At 51.0% G+C, this 24,804-nt stretch overlaps 1 protein-coding gene across 5 annotated transcripts in view; it reads left to right on the top strand.

Moving 5' to 3' along the window:
• Window positions 1–6,994, top strand: part of DUSP8 (dual specificity phosphatase 8) — a 48,405-nt gene extending 41,411 nt beyond the window's left edge. For all 5 annotated transcript variants that reach the window (XM_083864336.1, XM_083864337.1, XM_083864335.1 and 2 more), the window contains one exon: window positions 373–6,994. In XM_083864336.1, coding sequence (XP_083720462.1) covers window positions 373–1,441 — 1,069 coding nt within the window. In that variant the 3' untranslated portion in view covers window positions 1,442–6,994. The remainder of the gene's footprint in view (window positions 1–372) is intronic.
• Window positions 6,995–24,804: the final 17,810 nt, after the last annotated feature.

The raw sequence follows: 24,804 nt of genomic DNA, 5'->3' as shown, positions 1-24,804 counted from the left end.
GGTTATGCCAGTACACTTCACTCCAGGGAAGGAAAGCAGGCTGAGCCCAGAAAGAGAGGGTCAGGGGTCCTTGAAGCTCTGTCTGGCCTTGGTTGGGTCCCAGTAAAACCAAACCAAATCAAACCAAACCAAATCTGCCCTCATAAAATGCATGCAACAAGGAACGGTTGGGAGTGGTAAAAGGGAGTGGGGAGGCAGTCCCAGCTCTAATCCTAGGGCATCCCAAGCCTCATGGTTCCCCAAGATCCTTTTCTTTGGAGGGTCTGGTCCAAAGGTTCTCAATGATGCCTCTTCCCCCTAAAGAGGCTGAGAGAGTAGGGGCGACCCACCGAAGGACCAAGCACCAACGGGGCTGTCTGTGCCTCTCGGCAGGTTCGTTAAGGACCGTCGCCCATCCATCTCACCCAACTTCAACTTCCTGGGCCAGCTCCTGGAGTACGAGAGGAGCCTGAAGCTCCTCAAGGCCCTGAAGTCGAAGGGCGACTGGGGCGAGGGGGACGCCCAGCAGGACCCAGCGGAGGTGGCCGAGAGCAGCCGGCAACCCCCAACACCTACCTCAGAGAAGGCCGAGGACGTGCCGAGGAGCTCCGGCCCGGCGTCCCCCACCGGTGACCCCGAGCGGCAGAGCGGGACCCCAAAGGTCCTGTCACCCACCACGCTGCAGCAGGGGCTCAACGGCCTGCACCTCTCCTCCGAGCGCATCCAGGACACCAACCGCCTCAAACGCTCCTTCTCCCTGGACATCAAGTCCGCCTACTCCCCCGGCCTGCGGCAGGACCCCCCCGGGCCCCCCGGACCTGGGGAAGCGCCCAAACTCTGCAAGCTGGACAGCCCCTCGGGCTCGGGCAGCCTCAGCCCCTTCTCCCCAGGGGCGGACAGCCCCGACCGGCCCGCGGGGCCCGAGCTGCTGCTGGAGGCCAAGGTGAGGCAGCGGCGGAAGCACCGGCACGCCGCGGGCTCGCCGGCCCACGGGCTCAGCCTCAACGTCGGCGGGGCCTGCGCCGCCCGCAAGAGCCCCGGCGCCGAGGACGGGCTGCCCCCGCGGCTCGGCCAGCCGCCCGCCGTCTGCGGGGTGCACCTGGAGTCCCCCAGCGCTGCCCCGGGCGAGGCCGGCTGGTATTTCGGCAAGGACTCCGGCAGCGGAGGAGGCGGCGGCGGCGGGGGCCTGTTCGGCAGCGCCGGGCCGTACCCGGCGGCCTTCGGGCGCGGCGCGGTGGCGGCGGGCTGCGAGATCAGACTGAGGGACAAGGCGCGGGCCGAGCCGCGGGACGGGCGGCACAGCTGGCATGAGGAGGCCGGCGCCGAGAAGCAGTTCAAGCGGAGGAGCTGCCAGATGGAATTCGAGGAGACCATGTCCGAGGGCAGGGCTCGGGAAGAGCTGGGCAAAATCAGCAAACAGTCCAGCTTCTCGGGCAGCATGGAGATCATCGAGGTGTCCTGACACTCGCCCGGGGTGCCCGGAGACGTGGGACGGGGCTGGGGCGGGGGGATATTTAAGCCGGGGGGAGCGGGAAGGGGGTCGGGGGGTGTATTTATACCTGCGCCTGCATTTTCGGGAGCGCAAGCGCTGAAACCGAAGCGAAGGTGGACGAGTCTTTCCAGAGTCGGGAAACAGAGCGGCGGATGCTTAGTGTCCCTCCTGCACTCACCCCGGCCCTTCCCCGCCCATCCCCAGGGCCCCACAGCCCTCAGAGACACCCGCACTCAAAATTTGGGCCTGAAACTCAAGTGGGAAGAGGCAGGGGTCGCAATTTTGGCTGTGGTGATGGGGCACAGCACCTGGAGGGGGGACCACAGCTGCCCCTTCCCTGCACCCTGGTGCACTAAGCATGCTCCCCTGTGTTTCTCTGGCTAAGTATCCTAAAAATGCTGCACTGGAGCAGCCCTATACATATATAAATATATATTATATATAATATAAAGAAAAAAAAACCCGAAAACACACACACGAAAGAAAAGGTAAATGGTTTTACTGCAATTTTTATTGAGACGTAAATAATATTTCAAATTTTTTTTGTTTTGTTTTTAATTTATTGAAGCTGTTCATTCTGGCAATGATTTGCAGACAATGTGGGGCGGTACTTTCAGCTCTATTTTTACTGTGTATGGTATTTAAATCTGAAATACGAGTTTCTAAGCAATATCTGAGGCCTGTGGCTCCTTCTATAGTTAATGTCCACAACACAGATTTCCCTCCTTCTCTCTGGGCATACCAACAAGGGGACAGGAGACTCTTCTGGGCACTTTTTCTAGAAATGAACAAGTAAATAAGCAAACCATAAAACCTTCTTATGACACAAACTGAGCCAGAAAACTCTTCTGGAAGCTGCTGCCTCTTCTTCCCACCTTGGTCTCTGTTTCTCCTTGTCTCCATCCCGGCCATTACCACCATTCCAGCCATCATCCCATCCTAGGCATTGTCCCCATCCTGGCCATCACCCAGTCCCAGCCATACCCCCTCTCCTCCCTTCCCCTCCTTTTGGCTGCCCATCCTTGCTGGACATGGAGAGGTGGGAGTCACGTGAAGTGGATGGAAGGCTGCAGGATGTCACCTCCATGGGGGAGGCTGCATGGGGAAGGCATTGGAAGCTGCCACAGCAGAGGGTGGGATGGGAGGCTGATGGTAGTTGGGATTCCTTGCTGGGAGGTGTTTTGCCTGCCTGCCCCAGCCCGTCAGCTCCCCCTCACCTCAGCTACCTTGCTTGGGAAGTATGGGCACCACTTTCCCCTTGGGGGCCGTGTTTTTTCTGGCTTCCCACATCCTTTATTTCACATCTGAGAAACTCAGGGGGAGTGTGTTTGCAGGTGCCAGGACTCCCCCGGTCCTGTTGCCCTCCAGGCCGGCTCCCCTCCATCCAGCGGATGATAACCTGTCCAGACATGAAGCTCTGCAAGCACATGGAGGGGCACAAGAGATTTATTTTCAGAGATGGTTGGCTGCTTCCTCCCATCTGGTGGGAAGCCAAGCTCTTGCCCCCAAACCCCAATGTCAGGATTGCTGAGAAGCTGCTTTCTGAAGCTGGAGGCACTGATCTGCCTCCGCTGCAAAGCACATCTCTCCCTGCAGCTGTCTTTGCTTTCTCCCTTGTCTCGCACTAGTTTGCAAAGCTGATACCTCAGGGGTCTGTGTTCGTGCATGTCTGTGTCCTGTGTCATCCTTGGAGTGTTGTTTCTTTCTTTTCTGGGTCCACATGGTTTCTCTCCCTTTCCCTTGTTCCTCCTCTTGTCATTCGTTTCTATCTTTAAATCAAACTACCTGTGACAAAACCAAATGATCTCAGGTTTAAAACGGAACATAAAGCAGAGGCGTGAGGAGCTGCAATCACACAAGGAGGGGCTGCTCACTTCAGCTCGTTGCTTCCTCAACCACCTCTGTGTTCACAGTTGAGGCAAGTCTCCCTGGAGACTCCTTGCTCTCTTTGGGCTTTGGTTTTTCTGGTTTTCCATGGAGCTATTTGGTGAGATGCTGGGGACCCCCACATGCTCCTGGACTGGTTCCCCACGGTGTGGCAGGGAGGGATGGGGGTGGTTGGAGAGCTAGGGACCACCTGCTCCTCTCCCCACATCACTTTTGATGAGAGTGAGAGATCTCATAGTCCTCAAAAGCCTATCACCACCCCTCATTGCCTCCAGCAAACACCTCAAACCTGCTCAGTGTTGCCAACCTGAACATTGCTCTCTTCTCATCATGAAGCAGTGATGACACTATTTTTTAAGCTCCCTTTCTAGACTCCAGAAAGCATTTAGGTCATCTTGTGAGGCAGGCAGCTGTTTCAGGAGCTCCACTTGCAGCAGGCTGTCCTAAGTAGGCATCAATGTCAAGTCTAAGAAGGGAGAAGAAAAAGGCTTCATCGTCCCACTGGTGCCTCTTCACTGGGCATAGTGTTAGTGTCACCTGCCTCCTGTCCAAGGAGTGCTTCTGGTCCTCCTTCTGCTGCCTTCAGTGGCTCCATTTCTTCCCAAGTATGCCAGTGATGATTGTCTGCTGATCTCTGTCCTGTAGCACTCAGTCCCTGCCCATCCCATAGTCCTCCAGGGTTGGTGCCAGCACAGACCAACTGAGCTCAGGTCAGGCAAGTTGCTGGCAGGAGCTGGTTAGGTGTAGCTTTGAGCAATGGAGAGAGGCTTAAATGACTTCCAAAGGATGTAATAGAAGGGATAACAGGTGGGCACAACTATGTGAGGAGATCAGACAAAGCACTAGCAAGCTCCCATCTAATTCCTCCTGTTAAGTGACAGTGTGTTGCAAGCACAGAAAAGCAGATGAAGCAAGTCAGGAAGGAGAGGGCGTGTGTTGTAAATGAGACACTGAATGCCTGCAGAGAGGCTGATACATGGTTTGCTTTTTGTCATCTACACTCTGCCATCGCCTGGATGCTTCTGAGACATGTTTGAGGTTTTACACACTATGGACTCCTCTCTCCTCTGAAACCAGAACAAAGATAAGTATATTTTAAGATTAGTAGCTTATAGACATTCATGACCCACTTCTGCAGTCTTATTTTGATGTACTTTGCATTCATCCCTCTCCTTTACATTGGGCATGTGCATCTGAAACCCTCATATATACAATACTTTAAGTCTATATCCAGAAAATAAGCCTTGATGGAGCAGCCCTGCCCAAGTGTCTCATGCCCATCCTGACCCAAAGCCATCAGGGTCACCAAGTGGCTTGCAATTTACTTAATTTTTTTTTAATCAAATTCTGTCTAATGAACCACTTTGTCCATGAGTCAGAGAGCTGTGGGTTGTCATGAGGACAGATGTGCCATCCTCCACATCATCTGTCAGCCAAGTCTTTTTATGGGCTCTCACAGCTAGCTGAAACATCCCGAAGCCTCACTGGAACCAAAAATCACCTTCCCATGCCAATCTGATGAGGGTGCATTCATTTGTAGGGACCTACAGAGGCGGAAGTGGGAGCAGAGGGAGAGGAAAGGTCCCTTCCTTCAATGGAGGAACCAACAAAGCTGCTGAGTGTCTGATGGCAGTGGCAATGCTTGCACTTTCCACCACATGAAGGACTGAGCGAATCACAGCTCTCCTTCAGACTAGGAAGGACATTTGGTCCTTTCCCTCCCCAGCCTCTGCCTGTCCTCAGGGCTGAGCCTCCTGGCCACCTCCTTCCCAGCTGAGCAAAGCTGGCAGGAGGGCAGTGATCAGGTTGGCAACACTGAGCCAGAGGCTTGGGTCAGAGCAGGCTCGTCCCTGGCCTCAGCAGCAGCATCCCCAGCCCCTGCTGCTTTCCCAGCCCTTCTCTTTGTCTGTTTGTTTCTTTGGATGTCCATCCCTGTTACATCTGCCCCTTAGGAGACAATGCCCCTCAGAAACCCCTCCTGCTGTCCCCTTTCCCCTCCCATTCTTAATACTAATGATAATAAGCTATCAGTGTTGTCATTGCAATCTATGAATGATAGATTTGAGTATTTATGATTATTATTATGATTATTATGGTTATGATTCTGTACTTTTTTGCTTCTTACTCTTTGTATGTTGCTCTTTGTTTCTCTGTTGTGAATAAAAGCAAGGCCCCATCTCACCTTCTCTCTGCTCCCCGCAGCCCGGCTGTGGCTGACTCGGCACAGCTCCCGGCTGCCCCAAGCCTCAGGAGGCAAATCCTTGTCAGAGGAGCTGGAGGGAGGTGCTTCCTAAGGATATAAAGGCACCCAAACCCGGGGCAGATCCATTCTCTTAACTCTTCCCTTCCCTTCCTGCAGCTCCTCTCCCCCATACAGGTTCCTGCTCATTTTTGCAAGAGGCAAGAACCCACTGGCACCAATAAGAACGGATTAAATAGCAAAAGCTTAAAGCTTTAAGGAGCATTGGCCAGGCATCCAGTTCGTGGAATCAGCTCCCTCCAGGTCGTGGTCCTCTCACCTTCAGCTGGCTGCAGCTGCAGGCTGCATCTTCACCCACAGGGCCTTCTTGCTCTGGCATCACAGCTGCTTTGCAAGGCTGCCCTGCTCAGCTGAGCCGGGGGCATTGGCTGCTGCTTTAGCCCCATGCCCTGGGCTTCCTGGGCTTGAGTGTCCTCCTCATGCTGACAGTTCCCCTGCCCAGGAACAGCACAGCCTGGGGAAGACACATGGACAGTGCTAGAGCAAACCCAGTGGCAGAGCCACAGGGAGACATGTGAGTGGCCTCCAGTACCTGGAGGGATTTAGATGGGCTGGGAATAGCTCCCAACATGGGACTTGCTATGGTCTTTATCAAACACTGATAAATCATAGTGTCATGAGCAGACAGAGGCTGGTGCTGGTTTTTTTTTGCACCCATTGCCTGTGCTCCTTGTACAACCTGGAGGTTTCTAGACGACTGTAAGGTGTAAGAGGAGACATTAGGGGAAGGGAAGAGGACTCCCATCTGCACCGTGGTATAAAATATTCCCTGTACTGTGCCAGCCCCATGAAGAGTAATTTTAATTTGCGGGGTTTGACACTGCCCTTCTCCAAGTGGCCCAGGCACAGTTTCTTGTCTCTGTCATGACTTAACTTCGTCATGGGTTGGGGTCCTTCTCATCTTGCTGTGCTGAACACATTTCCAAGGTTGCTCTGAGACCACACTGGAGAGGAGAGAGCTCAGGTCTCACCCCTCTCTTGGGGGACCCTGGTAGATCTCTGTTGGGGTCCCGGTCCAGCATCACCCTTCCTACCTCACCTGCCTTTGGAGCAGCCGTGGACAGGGAGGGAGCAGGCAGGTTCCGACCATGCCGGGACTGAGCCTCTTGTCCCTTCCTCATCCCTGTAGGATCAGACCCTTCCTCAGCAAGCACAACACAGAGAGGGGGTCTGTACCCACCCTGGTGTACCTGGGGACTCCCAAGCATGGAAGAGAGGGTCTGGCTGCCAGCCCCACCACACTCCCTTCCTCGCTGTCCATTTGGCCAGCGCCGGCGTCGGACCTGGGGAGACACCCTGCCCCTGCCTCCTCTTTATTTATTTATTACCAGAGGCTGTAAACAGCAGTGCTTTTCTACCCTCTACTTTCTTTTCCTTTCTTTTGTATTTTGGAACAACGTGTTGTAATAAATACCCGAATAGGTGTTTTAACAGCTGGTGTCAGCCTTGGTTTTTGAGGGTCAGACCTTCTCAGGATGGGGTTCTTTGGGAGTTTGGGGAGGGCAATGGACCTTTGGTTGCAGTGATGGGGCCTAGAGGTAGTGGAGAGCTGGACAAAGAGTCAGAGCTGGACACAGACAGACCTGGATGCACAGCCAGACCCATGTCTATGTATAGGGCCCAGCAGCTGAAAGCTGCAGCTGGACTAATCCAAAGCAGAAGCAGGGCTCATGGCTGAGAGAGTAGTGGCAAAAAAATCAATTGGGGCATTCCTGGGCACTCAGGCTGCAAACCACCACTCTAGGGTCTCTGAAGCTGTAGTCAGGTGCCTAAGCATCCCCTTTCTCATGGAAAGGACTGTCCCAGTCCTGCTCCATGGGGATACACATGTGTAGGGAATGGTACAGATTGCCAAGCTAAAGATCACAAAAATGGGGAGTGTTTGCATTGAAATACACTGTAACATAGGCAGTATAAACAACAATATAGTTGTTGTTATTATTATTATTGTTATTATTTTGCTTCCCAGCTGTGCTCTGCTCCTCACCTTGCTCCTGGCATAATAGCAGAGTGTAGCCACAGGCTTGCTGTGCACTACAGCTCAACCCTATAAACATTTCCTGTTCACCATGGCAAACTGAGCCATGCTGTGCTCAGGGGGCAGCTGGTGGGTGCCAAGCAGCAGCCCCATTTTGGCTGGATTGTGCTAAAGTGGAAGCTGGTGGAGGCATTTCCCTGCCCCCCCTGCAGCAGGTTTTCTTTGGAGGGAGGAGAAGGCGTGAGCAGGCTCCCTGCAGTTCTGGCTCCAGAAAGCCTCAGCACTTATTGATGTATATGCAGAAAGGACATCCATCCTCACAGCTGCTTTCCATAGGCTGGGCTAAACCCCCATGTGTTTTATAAATTCATTCCCCTTATCCAGCTGCAATTGCTGGGTGTTTTGTAAAGCTTCACAAAACCTGCCATCACCTGCTTCTGGGGTAGGAGCTCAGTGTGACTGACACCACTAGCAGCTCCAGAGAGGCTATTTGCATGTCCTCCTCTCTCCACCACTTGTTGCCATGTGTAACATGGGAAGGGAGAATTATTTAACAGAGAAACATAAACACTGCTCCCATCTCCCTCCCAATTTACCTGCCCCTGGCTTAGATTTTCCAAACTCACTACCTAGGAGAAGGGTAGTGCTGCATTTGGGTCCCAGAGTTGATGTCTTGTGTCTCTATTTCCACAGGCACAATTAAATCCCCTCATGTTTCAGGGAGACATTCCCTCTGGGCCAGGGGACTGGCAGCAGCACCCAGGTGGGAGGAAACCCACGTGAAGCTGCTCTTAGCTGGGGCTGGGGCTACAAGTATGTGGAGGCTCTGTCTCCTGGCAGAGGCACCCATAGGTGTGCAACTAGCACAGCTTACTCCCCTTGCCCTAGTGCTGAGGCTGCCTCTCCTCTTGTTCCTCGTGGTTTGCACGGCAGGAACCATTACTGCAACGAGAAACCCAGGAACGTCCTTTTTCCAGCTCTCTGGCTTTTATTGACTCAGAATGGCTGCCAAGCCTATAAATAAATGTTCCTTGAGCTAAATATAGCAGCCACTGAAATAGGCTGCTGGCTATTTATTTAGCTTGTGGCCTCTTTGAAAGCTTGCCAGTCTATACTGCCTTTACCTTCATGCTGTCCCACCCGGGGCTGTGGCCACCCACCATGGGGGCATGGCTGAGTCAGCACGGGTAGAAGAGGTCACAAAAAGTCAGCCCCAGTCCCACACAGCTGGAGAGCCAGGGTGACAGGGTCTGGCAGCTGGAGGAGCTTTGGCACCCTGCACCCCTGCCCAGAGAGCTGGAGGTCCCCAGCAGAGACATTTGCTGGAACAGTTGGGAAGGGGCTGAACCAGTCCCAAGCCAGTTTCCTCTTCTGTGAGGACTTGGTGTCTTTTTCCAGCACCAGAGCCTGGAAAAGAGAATCTATCTATCACCTCCCCCAGGCTTTCCAGCATTAGGTGGCGTGCATTGCTTTTCCACACTTAGCAGGGAGCATAAATACTCCTGGTGCACAGAGCTGCTGTGTGTTAGGACACTTAGGACAGCCAGGGGCATGAATTGACCCCCACCCTTGCACCCCTACTTGAGCCAGGACAGTCAAACTTGTAAGCTGTGCTGTGGCTCTGACCTGGTCTCTGGCCTCAGCTGCTGAGTGGTCTTCAGGCAATGCCACAGCCATGTCCCCTCCTCGGTCTATCCCACTTCATTGTGTGTCTGGGAGCAGTCTGGGAGATGCTATTTGCCACACTGGTGAGATGAGCCCTTATTAGGGCACCACACTTGGAGAGGCTCCAGGGGATGCATGTTCCTCCAGAGTACTCTTGGTTGTGCATTGATGCAAGAAGGGATGGACTTCATGTCTCAAAGACTGATGGAAAGCAAGGTGAGTACTGCTCTGTGCTGTACACACTCTTCTATAACAGGAATAGGATGCTGGTTTCCTCAGGCTGTGAGGAATTCACTGCAGCTCCGTGCCAGGCAAGGGAAAAACCCTGTCACTCCCTGGAAAGCCACATTCACTTCTGGAGCAATCCAAGAACATTAATAACGTTTAGCACTTACAGAGGGTTTTGCTAAACATGAGCTAATCCTTACAACACCCATGGGAAGGAGAAAAGTAATTATTGTTATTTGGCTTAATTTTTCCTTTCCCATGTACCCCTGCAGATGGGGATCAACTCTACCTAGTCCAGAGAGCTCTGGAAATCAGAGGAGAATCACACTCATCCCAGCTTGTAGAAATAAGAAACCTGGAGCCAAGATGGCAGCTTATTTGCCAAAGGCCACCCAGAAAGGCAGAGTTGGAGCCTCTGTGGAGTGTGTGTGGGGGAAAAGTCCTTGCTCCCAGTCCTTCTCCTACACACCAGACTATAACTCCAAAACTGATGCGGTGATTCTGGTCCCCTTGTAGGTCCTCACCTGCAGGATACTCACGGGGTGCAGATGCATTGTCTTGCTACTTACTTTCCTGTCCACAATGTCATTCCACTAGGTGGTTAGAGAAATAACCTGCTCTCCGTAGTGGTAGGTGCTGACAAGGCTCATGAGCATATTGGTTTGGAGCACTACTGCAGCAAGTCACAAAATTTCCACACGTGACCCCTGCTTCTGGAATTACAAGCCCAGACCTGCTGCCATGTGTGGTAGATCCCACCAGCCCTCAGCCACTGGGTGAGCAGCCTCCACAGCTGTGGCCAGAGCACTCCAGAGCGGGAAGGAGCTGATGGGATGATCATTAGGCTTGTCCCAGGCATGTGGCATTGGAGCAAGGCTGGTGTAGAGGGCTGAGATGCTGCTGGGGTCCCTTCTGGGGCACAGAGGGTCTGGATTAGGATGCCCCAGGTGAAAGTGGAGACCAAAATGAGGGTGAATTGCTTGCCTGCATCTTTTGCAGAGAGAAAGGGCAGTTTTAGTGGGTTCCTTAAAGCCATCAATGCTCCCTGGCCACACTCCTCAGCTGAAACCCAGGCACTCAGTGTCTGAGTGGAAATATTGTCTGTCGGCAGTACCCAGATGATGTCATTTAGTTTTCCAGGCTTCTGGGCTGAGCCAGCAGCTCAAGCCAGTATGACTGGATATTCTTTATTTAGAAGGAGCCCAAGTGCAACTGAGTCCAGATCTTTGCAGCACCTCTCTGCCACCTCCCTTCCCTGCTGATGCAATCCCATCTGCAGCAGGGACATCAGGATGCTTCAGAAGAGGTGATTCTTGGAACCTCAAAATGGGACCTGCCAGGCAGGTGGGAAAGTGAAATGCTGGTAGGGGGCAGGTGAGGGCGATACTTAATCCGTGCTACCAGGTGTTCCCCAGGCAGAAGAATCTCCAGTTCCCTCGGCAATGCACACAGCTGAAGAGCCCTTGTCCCTCCAGGTGTCCTTTTACCTCCCTTCAGGTCCCTGAGAAATTTGTCCTGAGCTCCCTGCCATGGCAATGGTCACCCTCCTCATCCTCACACTTGTCATCTCCAGTCTGGGTAACTGCAATTGAGCCTCAGGCTGGCTTTGGGGGGCTTTCTAGTTGGAAATCAAATGTTTTCCCCCTCTGACACCCCTTAACCTGCCTCCACTCCCTCGGCAGCATCTCCTGACAAGCGAGCAGCTAAGAATAGCCCTGCCTCTGGCTCCAGGCTGGTGCTGTTTGTTCTGTGACTCAGAGCTGGCCAGGCAGGCACTTACTCAAAGGGCCCCATTACTCATCTGTCTGCATTGCCCCAAGGATGGGGTTTGTGTCTCTCTTCGCCTCTCCTTTAAAGATCCTTTATTTATTTCCAATAAATAAACCTGCCATGCACAAGGAGAGGTAGTTTTCTTGATGTAGATTTACCTCTAAATATGTGTGCCCTGACCCAGAATGCTGCAACCCCTATAGATCACACAGGCAGCCCCTCAGCATTGCTCCTTCTCACTGCCTTGCCAGGAAGGAGCTGTGTCGGCAAGAGCAGGGTAAATGATAATGTCTCCCAAAATCGCATTTCATGGCACCAGGGTAACAATGAAAACAAATGCAATGAAAACAAAAATTCTCTCCTGCAGAAACCATCTGTGTTGAATACCAGTGTGGATCTGACTGTGCCCAAATCCAGCTGGCTGCTCAGATGCCCATGGCATGACCCAGCTGCTCTCGTCTTGCTCACAGCCCACACTAATTGCAATCCTCCTTCCTCTCCGCAGAGTGTGTCACTGCCCAGTGGGCAAAGCACCTCGGCAAATTAAAAAAGGCCTCAATTTTTTAAAAAGTGGCTTCATTTCCAAACAACAAAAAGGCAGCATCTTCCTCATCTGGTTTGCTCCCCTGAGGCACTCTCTGAGTCACAGCCAGTCATGCTGGGAACAGAGCTGCATCCTTACCAGTGCACATCTGTGTCTGCAAGGCACTGCTGTGACAGCACTGCCAGGAGAGGACACAGCTCCTCCACCCACCCTGCCATGGCAGGGATGGTTGCTTGGGAAAAGGAAAGTGTGGCATTGGCAGAAGAATTGGAGGAAGTTTGTAGGAATGGCATTTTGTTCTCTTTCTGCTGCTTCAGCCCCATAGTTTCTCTCTTTTGCCATTCTTCAGGTTTTTCTTCCAGTTTTTCCAATCCTGCTGCTTCATGGCATCACTCTTCAACCCTGCTGTCATCAGGGAGCCCAGCACTCTGCTCTAAGATGCTTCATGAAGCCTCAACAGCACATAGAGGGTTTCCTGAGAGCAGGCACAACCTCCATGCAAAACACACCTGAGTATCCCAAGCCAGGTCTGGTTTGTGTCTTGTAGAGAAGTGTGTTGGGTGTAAATAGATCCACCTTCCATGGAAGTGGGCAGTTGGTCTGAATTTGGGCTGTGGCTGTGGCACTTCTCACCACCGTGCCCTGGGTCTCCACATAACACATGCTGAGGTTCTGATCCTGCACTGCTAACCCCAAGGGAGCCCTTCCATCTATCCAGGGTGAGTGAGCTCCAGGTGCCTCTCCCCAAAGCCCGGCACAGGAGACCTGGGAGCTTGTGCCTCAGAGGAGATGGTGTCTCCAGCTCAGTCAAGGCTGGCAGCAGCCAAGGGTGCAGGACAGAAGGAAGCAGGAGTCTGAACATCCACCATGGGATGGAAATGGGGTCCTGCATGTCCTGGAAAACACATATTTGTGTGCTCTCTCCACCCCAGTGACCTGCCCTCAATCACAACCCCTGGGGCCATCTGGGGCTGCGATGTTGTGGGAGAGCAGGACCAACCTGCCCAGTTTGGTCCTTTCTTACAGACCCCACTGGCACCCCACAGCATCCACCACACTGCCAAGGGCTTCTGGATGGCAGCTTCCAACCCCGGGAGCTGAGGCCACAGCAAAGCCAGGCCGTGTCAGAGGAGGCAACAGGGGCAAGCTCAAAGCAAGCTCTGTGGGACACCTTTCCCTGTCACCTGAACCGTGCTCAGGAGGGGAGGGCAGTCCCTGAGCTGTACCATGGCAGGCGCCCTGCAGCGGCCCTGCAGCGAGGCGAGCGAGCATCCTCTACTGGCCTCTACCGGGAGCCTCCACACCACCGCAGTTCTGTCTGTGCGGCGCCAGGGAAAGAAGTTTACCCTCGTTTCACATCCCTCGGGACAGCCCGGGGTGACACTCGGTGCCGGACAAACCCCATTCTGCAAGTGTACTGAAGCACTGCTGCAGGTGTTGGTACAAGGAGGAGGAGGAGAGGAAAGAGGGACGAAGGCAAACAGCTGCTCACACATCCTGTTGGACCAACGCAGGACAGAAGACTGGAGAGTGAAGATGTCTGCAAGGCCACAGCCCACGATGGGCCAGGAGCCCCCAGTCTGGCTCTGTCCCCACCAGGCTGTGTAACTTGAGGAAAGGCAGCAGCCACTGTGTACTTCAGCTTTGAAATCTCTTGCACCCTACAGGTGCAAACTAAGAGCATTAAGAGCAAGGCTATGGAGGTTCAGTGCTCCTGCAAGCAACCTGTCCTTCATCAGCATGGCTGGGAAGAATGTCTCAACTCTAATGTTTGTGGTATCCAGCTCCCATCTCATCTCCAAGCTACATGTAGTACTATAGAAGGGAAGGGCTTCATGTGCTCCTAAGAGCCACAGGTGTCCTGCTCCATTCACTTGAGCCATGTGGTTCAAGTCTTTTACATCTCTGAACTCGCTGAGGACCAGGTTTGGGTTGCAGCACTGATAAACTCAAGACACTAACCGTTGGGCTGTGGACAGATGGCTGTAAAAAATGCTACAGCCCACTTCTAGGAGACCCTGCTCTGCACCCCAGAACTTCTTTCTTTACTGACATCCCAGCCTGTCTTCTTTATTAGAGAGGTCAGTGACAAATGACCACTGCCTTAAATGTGTGCATCAGTGACACAGATTCCACATGCCATCTGTGACACACGTGTGCAGTTCCCTCCAACCTCAGGACCTGGGAAATGCTCAGCAACAATCCTCTCTGGCTCAGCACATCATTCTGGGATGGGCAGGAGTGCTGCTGCCTTCAGCCTGTCTTCGAGGCTTGGCTTTGGCTTTGCCTTGGCATCCCCTGAGCACAGCACTGTGACGAAGCGTCTGCATTTGGGAACCCCCACAGAGCCACTGTCCAGCAGACTTGGTGGTGCCCGAGCAAGGGCCAGACTGCCTTGTCTCCAGCCAGGCAGCATTAACCTTCCCCCACCACAGACATTCCTCAGACCTTGCTGATGCCAAGCAAAAGTACATCATGAAGTCAAAGCGCTGCCAGGGCTGCCTCTCCCTGCTCTGCTTTCCCCGTTAATTGCTGACCAGACCATCCATTAGAGAGCAACAGCCAGGATGTGCAGAAGATGCTCCCCACAGGCACCTGGCATGCCTGCCTCTCACTTGCTACAAACCTCTGGGACAGACTGGCACAGATGACCAGGATATCTTTGTTGTGCAGCCCCTGAGAAAACACCCAGGCTCTAAGGGCTTTGTGGTGCTTACCCCTGCTGCAGACAGCTGTGGGTTCAGCCATGCTGAGAGCAGGGCACAGAGGGTATGGAGAAGTTGGAGATGGAAGAAGTGCAATTTCCATCAGGGTGAAGGCACTGGTTGGCTAAGTGGTGCCTGTGAGGGCTATAGCTGAGGCCATAATGTTGCTGAGACAGCACGGTGGGATGGCATTCAGATGACTGAACTTTCTGCCCTCGCCTCTTCCCCCCTTGGCCCCATAATTAGTCCTCTGGGTTATTCAGGGCTCCTGAAGTGCCTTCATCCCCGAGGAGTTTGTATAGCTGTAGAAACCTAAGGAAAGAAAAAATAGGAAAATTCAGTATTCCTCTGAAAGTCCTACCAACCATATTACCCTGGTTCTCCATGCTGCAGCACTGGGTGCAAGGCTGGTACAGGGGAGGTAAACTCTGCCAGGCAAAGCAGGAGCAGGCAGTAAACAGGAATGATGAAGCTTAGGTGCCTTCTGCACCAGGCCTTGGGCATGGACTCCTGAGGGTCATTGGTTTCACCCCAGTTCCACAAGTGTGCACCTTGTACTCCTTCAATGCCAAGCAATCTGGTGCCTGGCAGAGGAGCAGTGGAAGTATGGAGATCTCTCAGGAGATCTTATTCTCTCAGGAGAATAACTTCCCTGAGCAGGGCAGTCATCCTTCCTGGGGGTATTTTTATATCAGGGTGGATTAAAGGGAATACAACCAGCAAGATAACTCAGATCACAGCCGGGAGTCATCTAGTTCAGATAACCTCTGCGGTTTTGCCAGCTCTTCATTTGATAGCATCCAGACAAAGACCAAGCCTTGATACCCCCTCCTCACCAAAAAACAAGGTCCATGCACAGAAAAATAATGAAAAAGGATCCTCCTGCTTCCTCCTGCACCAGGCAGTGCTGCTGTAAGAGGCACAGAAACAGCATCAAGACAGTATTTGCATTTTCTCCAAAGCAGACAGGCTGCCCTTGGCTCTCTCAGCCACCAAAGCTATTAGCAATGAGCTCAGCCTGCTATTATTGCTGATCCAGGGAGCCTGGAGGCTCTCGGAAGTGCAGCTATTGATCCATGCCTTTTACATGTCCCCCTCAGGCCTTTGGTTTCAGTAAACCTCTTTGCCTGTCCTCTCCTTGTTTCTTCTCCTCAACCTCCAGGAATGCTTTTCTGAGGGACCTTGAAGATGAGAGTTAAAGGAGAAGTAACAGGGACTGCAGTGAGAGGGCCAGGGATTTAGCCTGGTTAGAACTGCCTGTTTGCTTTGGCTGACTGTGTGCTTGAATAATCATCTCCATCTTCCTCAGTGGAGGAAGGGGAGGACATTTTCCCCTAGGCTGGGGTTGCAGGTCAAGGGAAGGAAAGCTCGGTGCCTTTCATGGGAATGCAACCTATTTGTGTCTCTGCTCATCCATGGCATGGACTTCCTGAAGGGGCTGTGTCCAAGGAAGTGTCCCCTCCACCCTCTCCATGTTTCAGGGCTGTCAGCATGACTTGCACCAGCTGTTTAGCAGGTGACTGCATCTCTGTGCAACTCACACTGATGGCATGAGCAGATAGGTCTGTTAGTCTGCTGGGGAATACATACTTATGGTAATGATCAATTCAGTGGCATCCTGCTACTCCTGAAGGACAATCCTATACCCCTTGGGCTTCTTCTCCCATCTCTTCAGGTTCACCTTGCCCAAGCAACCAGGTGGTAGGGTGAGGAACCATGCTGGGCAGCTGGGCCGTCAAAAAAACTGGCGGAGCTACAGCCAGAAACATATCTGCTCTGGGCTGATTTCCTGGGTATGATGCAAACAACTTGCTGCCCAGCCTCTTATAAAATGTGTTGCCTCACTCTCCCCACATCCCCAGGAAGACTTTCAGGTGCCTGGGTGCACTTCATAAATGACTAATGAGCCATCGAAAGCATTAGCACTGGTGCTGGCTGCCAGAAGCAGATTGAGATCAAGCCTTCCCTTGCATCCATCAGCTCCACCCAGGAAGCAGACTTCCCTTTGACAACAGCCAGGTTGAGCAACAGGCAGACAACAACTGCCCTGTGCCCTGACCAGGTGGGCCGAGGCTGGCAGTGTGTGGGAAGGAATGACCATTTGCAGACGGAGGAAAACTCACATCTTGCTACAGCCCCCATCACAGACCTGGGAGGGATTTGGTAGTGGCCATGTTTTTTCCTGCAGATGGATTAGGACTAGCAGAGAGAAATCATTAATTTTTGGGTGAGTGTGTGGACAACAGACCCTTGGAGCTGTGGATGCCCTGAGGAAATCTCCACACTCAGCCAGATCCCCAGTGTGCCCAACACATGGGTTTTCATCTCTTCCTTTAAAAGCTGCTCATGCAGCCCCAGTTTGCACATGACAGGCACAGGCCTGATCCCATGAAGAGACCAATGGATGTACTTCCATCATTCCACGAAGATAAACCCCAGGGAGTTGTTTCAGCTGGTTCCACGTACACAAATCATGGTGCTGAGGAAGCTAATGATGGTATCTGTTTTAAGCGATGACTCATTCATGGCATCATTGTATCCCAACAAATCTGAGGAAGTTGCTCTGGGAAAAGCTTTCTTACCTGTCACCCTATCCTCCTGGATTTCATGTAGTAGCAGATTACTGTGAGCAGGGGCCAAAATTTAGCTGACTCCTTGCACTTACTGCCCTTGCAGCATCAGAGTCAGAGGAGAAAGAGGACAGGTCACCTTCCACTGCTAATGCTGCAAAGTAGACATGGAACAAACGCGACCTACCTTTACAGCCTTTGCTGGAGAAATCAACATTTCCTATACATAGAAAAATCAATTGAGGGCACTTACCAAACAAATCCCCATTGGTCTGAACCACCTGCATCAACAGAGCCTTACATGCCCATCTATGCACACCAAATCCTGAGCAGCTCCAGCTCAGCTTTCCCTTGTTCAGTCTGTTGGATCAGGGATTTTCTACTAGCACACACATTCTGACACAGTGCACTCTGCTCTGTGCTGACTTCGGGGAGCCTCAGCAGCATCCTACATTTTTGTGATTGTGTCCTGCAAGCTCACTGTCACCTGTTTTTCACATACCTACTCTGGAGGTGCTGCTGCTTCCCTTGTGTCAGCACTGAAGGAGCCAAGTGAGGAATAGTGTTCCCTCCACGAAGGCCAAACATTCCCACCTCTCAACACTCTCGGATCCCTCCCAAAGCCTCCCTGAAAGACCGCTAACCCACCTGTGCCTGGCTAGAAACTTTGTTACTGATTGGGAATAGCTCTGAATGAATGAGCATTCACGAGTATGAATATTTCCTCTCAGCCATCAGATGGTGCCATTGAGTCTTCTTAGGATATGGAGCCCCGAGGACAGCAGGCTGCCACCAGGGATCACACTGGCTTCTTGCTCCATCTCAAAGGCAGGGAATAACACTTTATTCCTCAGTTACAAGTACTGATACACAAATATTCTGGTATTCTCAAATAAATTAACAAGGATCTGTGTCACTGGTTTTTTCTTGTTTTTTGGTTTGGGTTGTTTTTTGGTGGGGGTTTTTTTTTGTTGTTGTTGTTTTTCACAACTTTTGCAAGGCTGGTTATCTTCTTGGAGCTGGACTCCAGTGATACCAGTGTAGGAACAAGCATAGCAGTATAGGACTACTTCAATTTCTGCTCCAAGAAAAAGATGCGTGTTCACTTCTGGAAAGATTTAGAGAGGACTGAACTGCTTTCAGGCAGCAAGGCTAGAAATTAAAGAGAGAGTAGCATTAGCAAAAGCTCCTTTCCCCTCCACAACAGCGATGTATGGAACACAAGACTTTCCCTCCTCGGAAAGTTAGACAGCAGGGCAGCAGGCTGTCTGATATCTGGGGGTGACTGTCTCATTTCTACCTCTCCTTGCCTCTTCCCTCTATCTCCCTTTTTCTTCTTCTTCCTTTTTTTTTTTTTTTTTTTTTTTTTTTTTTTTTTTTTTTTTTTTTTTTTTTTAAGCACTGAGTGCACTGTAAAAAAAAAAAAAAAAGAGCCTTCAAGGCACGTTGCCTGCAATATGCTCATCTCATTTGACATCTCCCCTCCGTATGTGGGGCCAGGACTTCCAGGGCTTTGGTACTAATAATTTTCTTTGTGGATTTTGCAATGGCCAGAGCCTGGCACAGAGAGCCCTGCTGTCCAGCTGAGGCCTCTACCTGGCATTGCAAATATGCATGAATAACAACTGATTAGTGCTTTTCCTGGCTTGGTTTTCAGATTTAATTGTGCAAGATGAAAGGGGAGAAAAATGCTAGTAACGTGAGGAAAGAGGGAAAGGAGAAATAATTACAAGTGCATTTAGTCAGTGATAAGAATGGCTGCTGAGCTGGGCTGGGTGCTTTCCAAGCACAGTGGGAGCCAGCTTCAATTTCACAGCATAATATTTCCTGCACCCTTAAAATAACTTCTCCCTGCCCGCAGGGTGTCACAGGAGCTCAAGAGCAATGTGTGAGCCCTCCCTGTGCCGCTCGGTGCTCAGTTACCATCCAGGGGCTGGTTTGAGAGCTGTAGCATCACCGGTGTCCTGCCAAGGCACAGAGACCCAGCCAAGAGGGCTGGAGCAGAATGAGGGGATGCTTTGCAGACCCAGAGCCGTGGTCTCCCAGGGAAGGCAGCAGGTGGGGGATTGTTAGCTGTTTGAACCCTCTTCGGTGCCCGGTGAAGAGCAGCTTCCCCGAAAGGGCTCGGCAGAGATGGGACCTCTTTATTGTCGGGGCTAATTGCTCATGTGAGATGTATTTACAGAAGCGACTGTTTGTGCAGAGCGCAGCAGACAAACAGACTCCTGTTCTGCCAGGCACCCTTTGTAATCGGTGGGGGCTGGGAACACTTTAATGCAGCCATCATTTGGAGGCCTCATTTGTACTGCAGGCTGGACGGTGCCTGCGGGATTCTGAGCCCTGGCAGAGGGGGCAGAGGGCAGCTGGCTGCACCCAGGCACTGCTCCTCCTCACCCACCTCGTTGGAGCAAGCTGAGGGCTCACAGCTTGCTCCGAGCCAGGCAAGCAGGATCCACAAAGCAAACCCCTGGGTGTGATCCTGACACGAGTCTGACCATCCTCCCGTGGCTTGCAAATCCGGCTGCTCCCATTTGGGCATTTGGCTGTGGGGGGCACACTCTGCCCTGTGTGAGAAGAGCCCGGTGTGTGCACAGGTGAGCTGCCCATCTCTTTAGTCTGCAGGAGATGTGCAGGCTCTGAGGTGCTTCAAAGGTTATTTGGTGAACTGCTTTTCATGCAGTTGTGCCAGAGGACAAGATGTGCTTGGAAGTTGTTTCTTGCCTTTGTAAATAATGTCAAGGAGTGGTTAAATGCACCCAGGACTCTAAAAAAAACAGCCTTGCAGGCTTTTTGCAGCCTTCTGGGTTTTTTCAAGGAGGAAGCCTAGAGGGAGTTTTGCCATCTGTGAGAGAGATGCAGCATTAGGAAAATAATGCAAACAATTTCCGGCACTGTCTCCATCTTCTTGCAAAACCAGTGGGGATGGACAAGCCCTGGTTTCTAGTTACAGGCAACATCTTTTGCTTATGGGTAGCCTACATCCCAACCCCACAGTGAACATCCCTCTCCAGACTCAAAAATATATGTCCCACTTCTTGCCCTGTGCTCTTTTCTCCACCCTGACACAGGCAGTAGATTAAGACACGCTCAGGGAAGAGCTTATCAGTAAGGAGAAACAGCACCACAGGGCTGGCGTGTGTCTTCTGCTTCCCCTTTCCAAGGGGCCCTTCAAATTGGCTGGTGCTGGTCAGGCGTAATGAGAGCGTCAGTTTGGTTACAGCCTGTCCACAATGACGCGGAATTGCCAGCACTGGGACAAAAGGAAACCCACACTCATCCCTTTACAGTGCTCTCTGACACATGCAGATCAACCCAAGCACCCTGACCCCATGAGTGGCATTTCCCAAGCTTCCCAGCTGAAGCTAAAACACTCTCTTCTTTAAGATGAATTCAATTTATTTTAGTGTAATTCTTGTATTCCACACTTGGAGGAACAGAGAAATCCACCTGATTTTTAGCACTCCCAAACATTGGAGGTTTCTGAGCATGTACACATCATCTCTCACAAGACTCAATGCAGAGGGAAGTGGGATTTTTTTTTTTTTTTTTTTTTTTTTTTTTTTTTTTTTTTTTTTTTTTTTTTTTTTTTTTTTCATTTTCCAGCTGTGGAAGCTGAGGCAAAAGGCAGATGCTGCACAGTAATACCTGATTAGTGGAGAAAAGATTAAAAGCCAGTCAGCACCAGTCTCATATTTTGACAGCCACTCTTAAGTTGTCTGAAAGAGGAAATACCTAATAATTCTGTTCTTCTGTGACTTGGAGAGAGAAACTGAACTCTGGTCAACATCTCTGGAAATGCAGACCACCCCCAAGGACAGATTTAGCAGCTCTCTTCCCTAAACCTTCACTTCACTCTCAGACATCAGAATAAAAGCCATATTTCCCAGACAGTTCAGGACCCAAAATGCCATTTATTGTTTCCAATCTGGTCCTCAGCAGGATTGATTGTCTTGTTGCAAGACTATATATAAAAGGACTTACTATTACTGGCAGATATCAATATTTATAACCACTCACAGTGTTTATTTATATATATATATATATATATAAAGTTCCAACCAAGAAGAGATGCTTTTTTAATATCTAGCATGATTAATAATCATATTCAGAGTTGCAGGCAGGCCCACGCTGTCAGACTCATGCACTTTTCTTTTTCTAATGGCTCTGCAGGAATTTGAACCGTAATATGTTTCATGCACAGGGACAAAGACGTTTTGTCTCAGGGAAGGAGTGTGTGGATGTTTTTGACTTAAAGAGCCAGCGCCGCATTCAGAGCTTCACAAATAGAACCATTTTGAACCCAAGCCCATCAGCCTGCCACATCCCCTGGAGATACACTGCACAGGGTGTATCTCCTCCTGTTGCTGAAGACCCAGATCAGAGCTGCAGATCTGCAACTTGCTGAAAAATGTCACACCCCCTCTGTGTCAGGGCAGCCAACACCTGCTCTGCTTCTCTGCCACCCACTGGAAATGCCTCAGCTCGGCAAACGGGTTCACATCTCTGCCTGTTGAGGCCTCTCAGCTGCCCAGGGTAAGATGAGCTCCATGGGAATGACGCTGCTTCAGATCAAGGAAGGAAAACTCATACAGCCCTAGACAATGCTCCATTCCTATAGTGAGGGGAGAAGAGGGAACATGCAAGGCTGATGTCGAGGTATCAGACCTGAGGCTGCTCGGCCCCACATCAGTACAGGGTGGTGAAGGAGGGACAGGTGTTTCTGATGCAATAAGCCAATAAAGGAGCAAAGTTCACTCCCACTCCTTAGTGCTGGCTCTGCAAGGTGGTGTTTGCCCACCTGTGTGTTGCACTTTTCCATCTAATGACAATTAAACCAGAGGCAGTAAAGGGACAGTTGCAAAGAGACCGGTGCCTTGATTACTTCCTCATAGCCACTCACCCTCTGCAGCACCATTTTGTTATCAGATGGCAGAGCAAGCCGACTAAAAGGCAACACAAAAATCAGGTAGATAGGACAGCTGCTGTCTGGACAGCTATCAAACGTCCTGTTTTGCACAGATCCAGTCATGAGAACTGTGGGACAAAAATAAGGAAGTGAATGTTCACACTTGCTATTTCAAGGCAGTTCTCAGCCAGTGCTGAGTCACTTTTGGGACTGCAGTGTCTTTCTTCAGGGGTTATGGGACATAGCAGAGCCTTCTGACAGACAGGGACAGCCCTCAGGTCCACACTATTGTGTACCTTGGCTTTTGTAGTGAGCCCTGCAGAGTTTTACACAACTGCCAAATCCTCGTGTGAGATGTTTGTCTGCCCCAACTCTCATGCTCTCATCTTCATGAGATCCCCTTCAATCTCCCATCAGTTTCCATAAAGTTCTGGTGCTGCTGAGAAACATCTGGAAACAAAGCCAAACTATGCCTGGAGGCCAGGAGGAGCAGGGAATGCACTTTTTTTTGATTCCTGTTATGCCAGCCAGGCCAGGGGATATAAGTGGCAGAACAAGGAGGAGAGGAGCAAGTGAATGCAGTATTTCTGGCTATGTGCCACAGGCTAAAAGCCCTACAGTCCAGATCCCACAAGCCCACGGGGCACACGTTCTGCCCAGACTGCCTGTCAATAATCTCACATTTTAAATCCTGTTAGGCATGAGTAAGCTGTGGAACAGTAATCCAGGGAAGAGTCGATGCAAAACCCTGCAACGTCAAGCATTATAAACCTCCCAGATCCTCTGTGCTTCCTACCACATCTGTATGCCAGGGACCAGTGCTTGTTAATCACCTTATATTCATGTCCTACAGGGCCTGCAAGCCCTAAACAGGCAGTGCCCTTTGTCCATATGCAGAGGGCTTAGCATAAAGCCCCACAGACTTTCAGACTTGCTGTTTCCAAATAAATAATCGCTGTGATGCATTTTATAGAAGGCTTGGAAGGGGAGTTGCAGGATAACCATCGGACACTGCTCTGGGATTGGCATATCCTTTGGTCTTCAGAGCTGCTCATGGAGGGACCTGACCGAACTGGGATGAACATGAAATGCTTGGTCTGCTGGAGGGACCTCTGTGGCTTCCAGTAGCTGAAGAAAGAAGAAATAAACCAAAACAAAATAGTAATATCAATGGAAGTGTAATGTCAAGGGAAAAAAACCTCAAAAAACCATTATAAAATAATCACCTTAGGTGAGATATAGATAAAGACCTTGTGCCTTTGAAAGGTATGATATAAAAGATAAATGAAATAGATGTTCCTTGTCTGATTTTTATTTTTTTCCCACCAGTAATTCTCCTAGTGCCAGTTGCTGTTTTCCTCCCGATTGTATCAAGGAAAATTTACAGTGCTCCTGTATAGGAGGAAAACAGCTAATCTGACATGACAAACTCATTGTATCAGAAGTCATCTCTGCTTTAAAACATGTGTCATATGACTAAACACCCTACTACTGGTACAATGCATCCCACAGTAAATTTGGATGGAGCTCATCCTCAAATGCCCTGCTAAAAATACCCGTAACAAAGGGCAACAAGAAAATATAATTCAAATGAGGGACATCTGTTCTCAAATGTTTGCAGATAATGACTGGATCGAGTGTCTGCATAAAGGATAATTATTTTCTGCAGATGGTTTGATCTGGTATTTTTTTAAAAAATCCTGTAAAAAAAATCCTTGTCCCAGCTACTCAGGAAAGTATGGGAGGTTTTGCTGTAAGACCTTTTTCCTATCCCCTGCCACATTTCCTAAATGCAAGGATAAGTAAAACTAAAATGTATTGAAGAAATAATTCATTGGAAAACAGACAACATACATTTTCAAGTTCTGGCCTTCCATTTCTTATGGTACACTGCCATATACCTAGATAATTCCCAGGTTGAAGTTTTGTTATAGGAGAATGGCAGAATAAAGCAGTTATGTGTTGTGCAAAGGGATCTCTAGCAGATTTCAAAGGGAAGGTCCATTCCCAAAAGTCCAGCACAATATGCTTTTTAACACAAAATAACTCTACCATCTTTTCTTAAGACAGAGAGATGCAAAGCAAGCATGGCCTAGAAACATTCCCATTCAGTCACCCCCTGACACCCCCTTGCAGAGCAGTGTCAGCCCCAGTAAAACGACACAACCATCGCTCTCCTGTGACACAGGTTTTAGTCAATATTCGTGTCCAAAGCATGGGATGGCCTCCAGCAGCTCTGCCCCTGTAAACACATCCCCCTGAGCAGGGGCTGATCAGGGAAATCCTTCAAGAAAACATCACTTTCACCTCTGGAAGGCTGTGCATCGAGGAACCGCACGGAAAGGATTCACATTTACAAGTTAGGGTTGTGTAAGTCTCAAACAGTGCAATGTTGGGCTGTGTGGGGGTATGTATCACCCCTTCAGCCGCTGTTTGGTCACTTTTGCAGGACAGTCTTGGGTCAGTCCCTGGGGACCCCGTGGGAATTCCAAGTTCTCATCACCGTCTCTAATTAACACATCAATTTGCCTTGCCGGTTCTGCCTCAGAGGCCTCGCTAAGGCGTGTTTTATCGAGAACTAAAGCACTGAAACGAAGCTCCCGCAGAGGGGCCCGAGCGCTGCCGGGGGTCCCCGGCCCGGGGAGCCCGGACTACACCTCCCGGCGTGCCCCGCGCGGCGGGGCGGCGGGGCGGTGCGGGGCCGCTTCCGGGTTGGCCAGCGCGGTGTGTTTACTTCCGGCCGCGCCAGTGCGCGAGTGTCAGCCCGGGGGGGGCACCCGGCGGCCGCCCCGCCCGCGGCCGGGGAGGGACCGACCGACC

This window comes from Zosterops lateralis (assembly GCF_965231275.1).
Source record: "Zosterops lateralis genome assembly, chromosome: 6".
Classification (NCBI taxonomy): domain Eukaryota; kingdom Metazoa; phylum Chordata; class Aves; order Passeriformes; family Zosteropidae; genus Zosterops; species Zosterops lateralis.
This window is presented reverse-complemented; position numbering and strand designations above follow the sequence as displayed.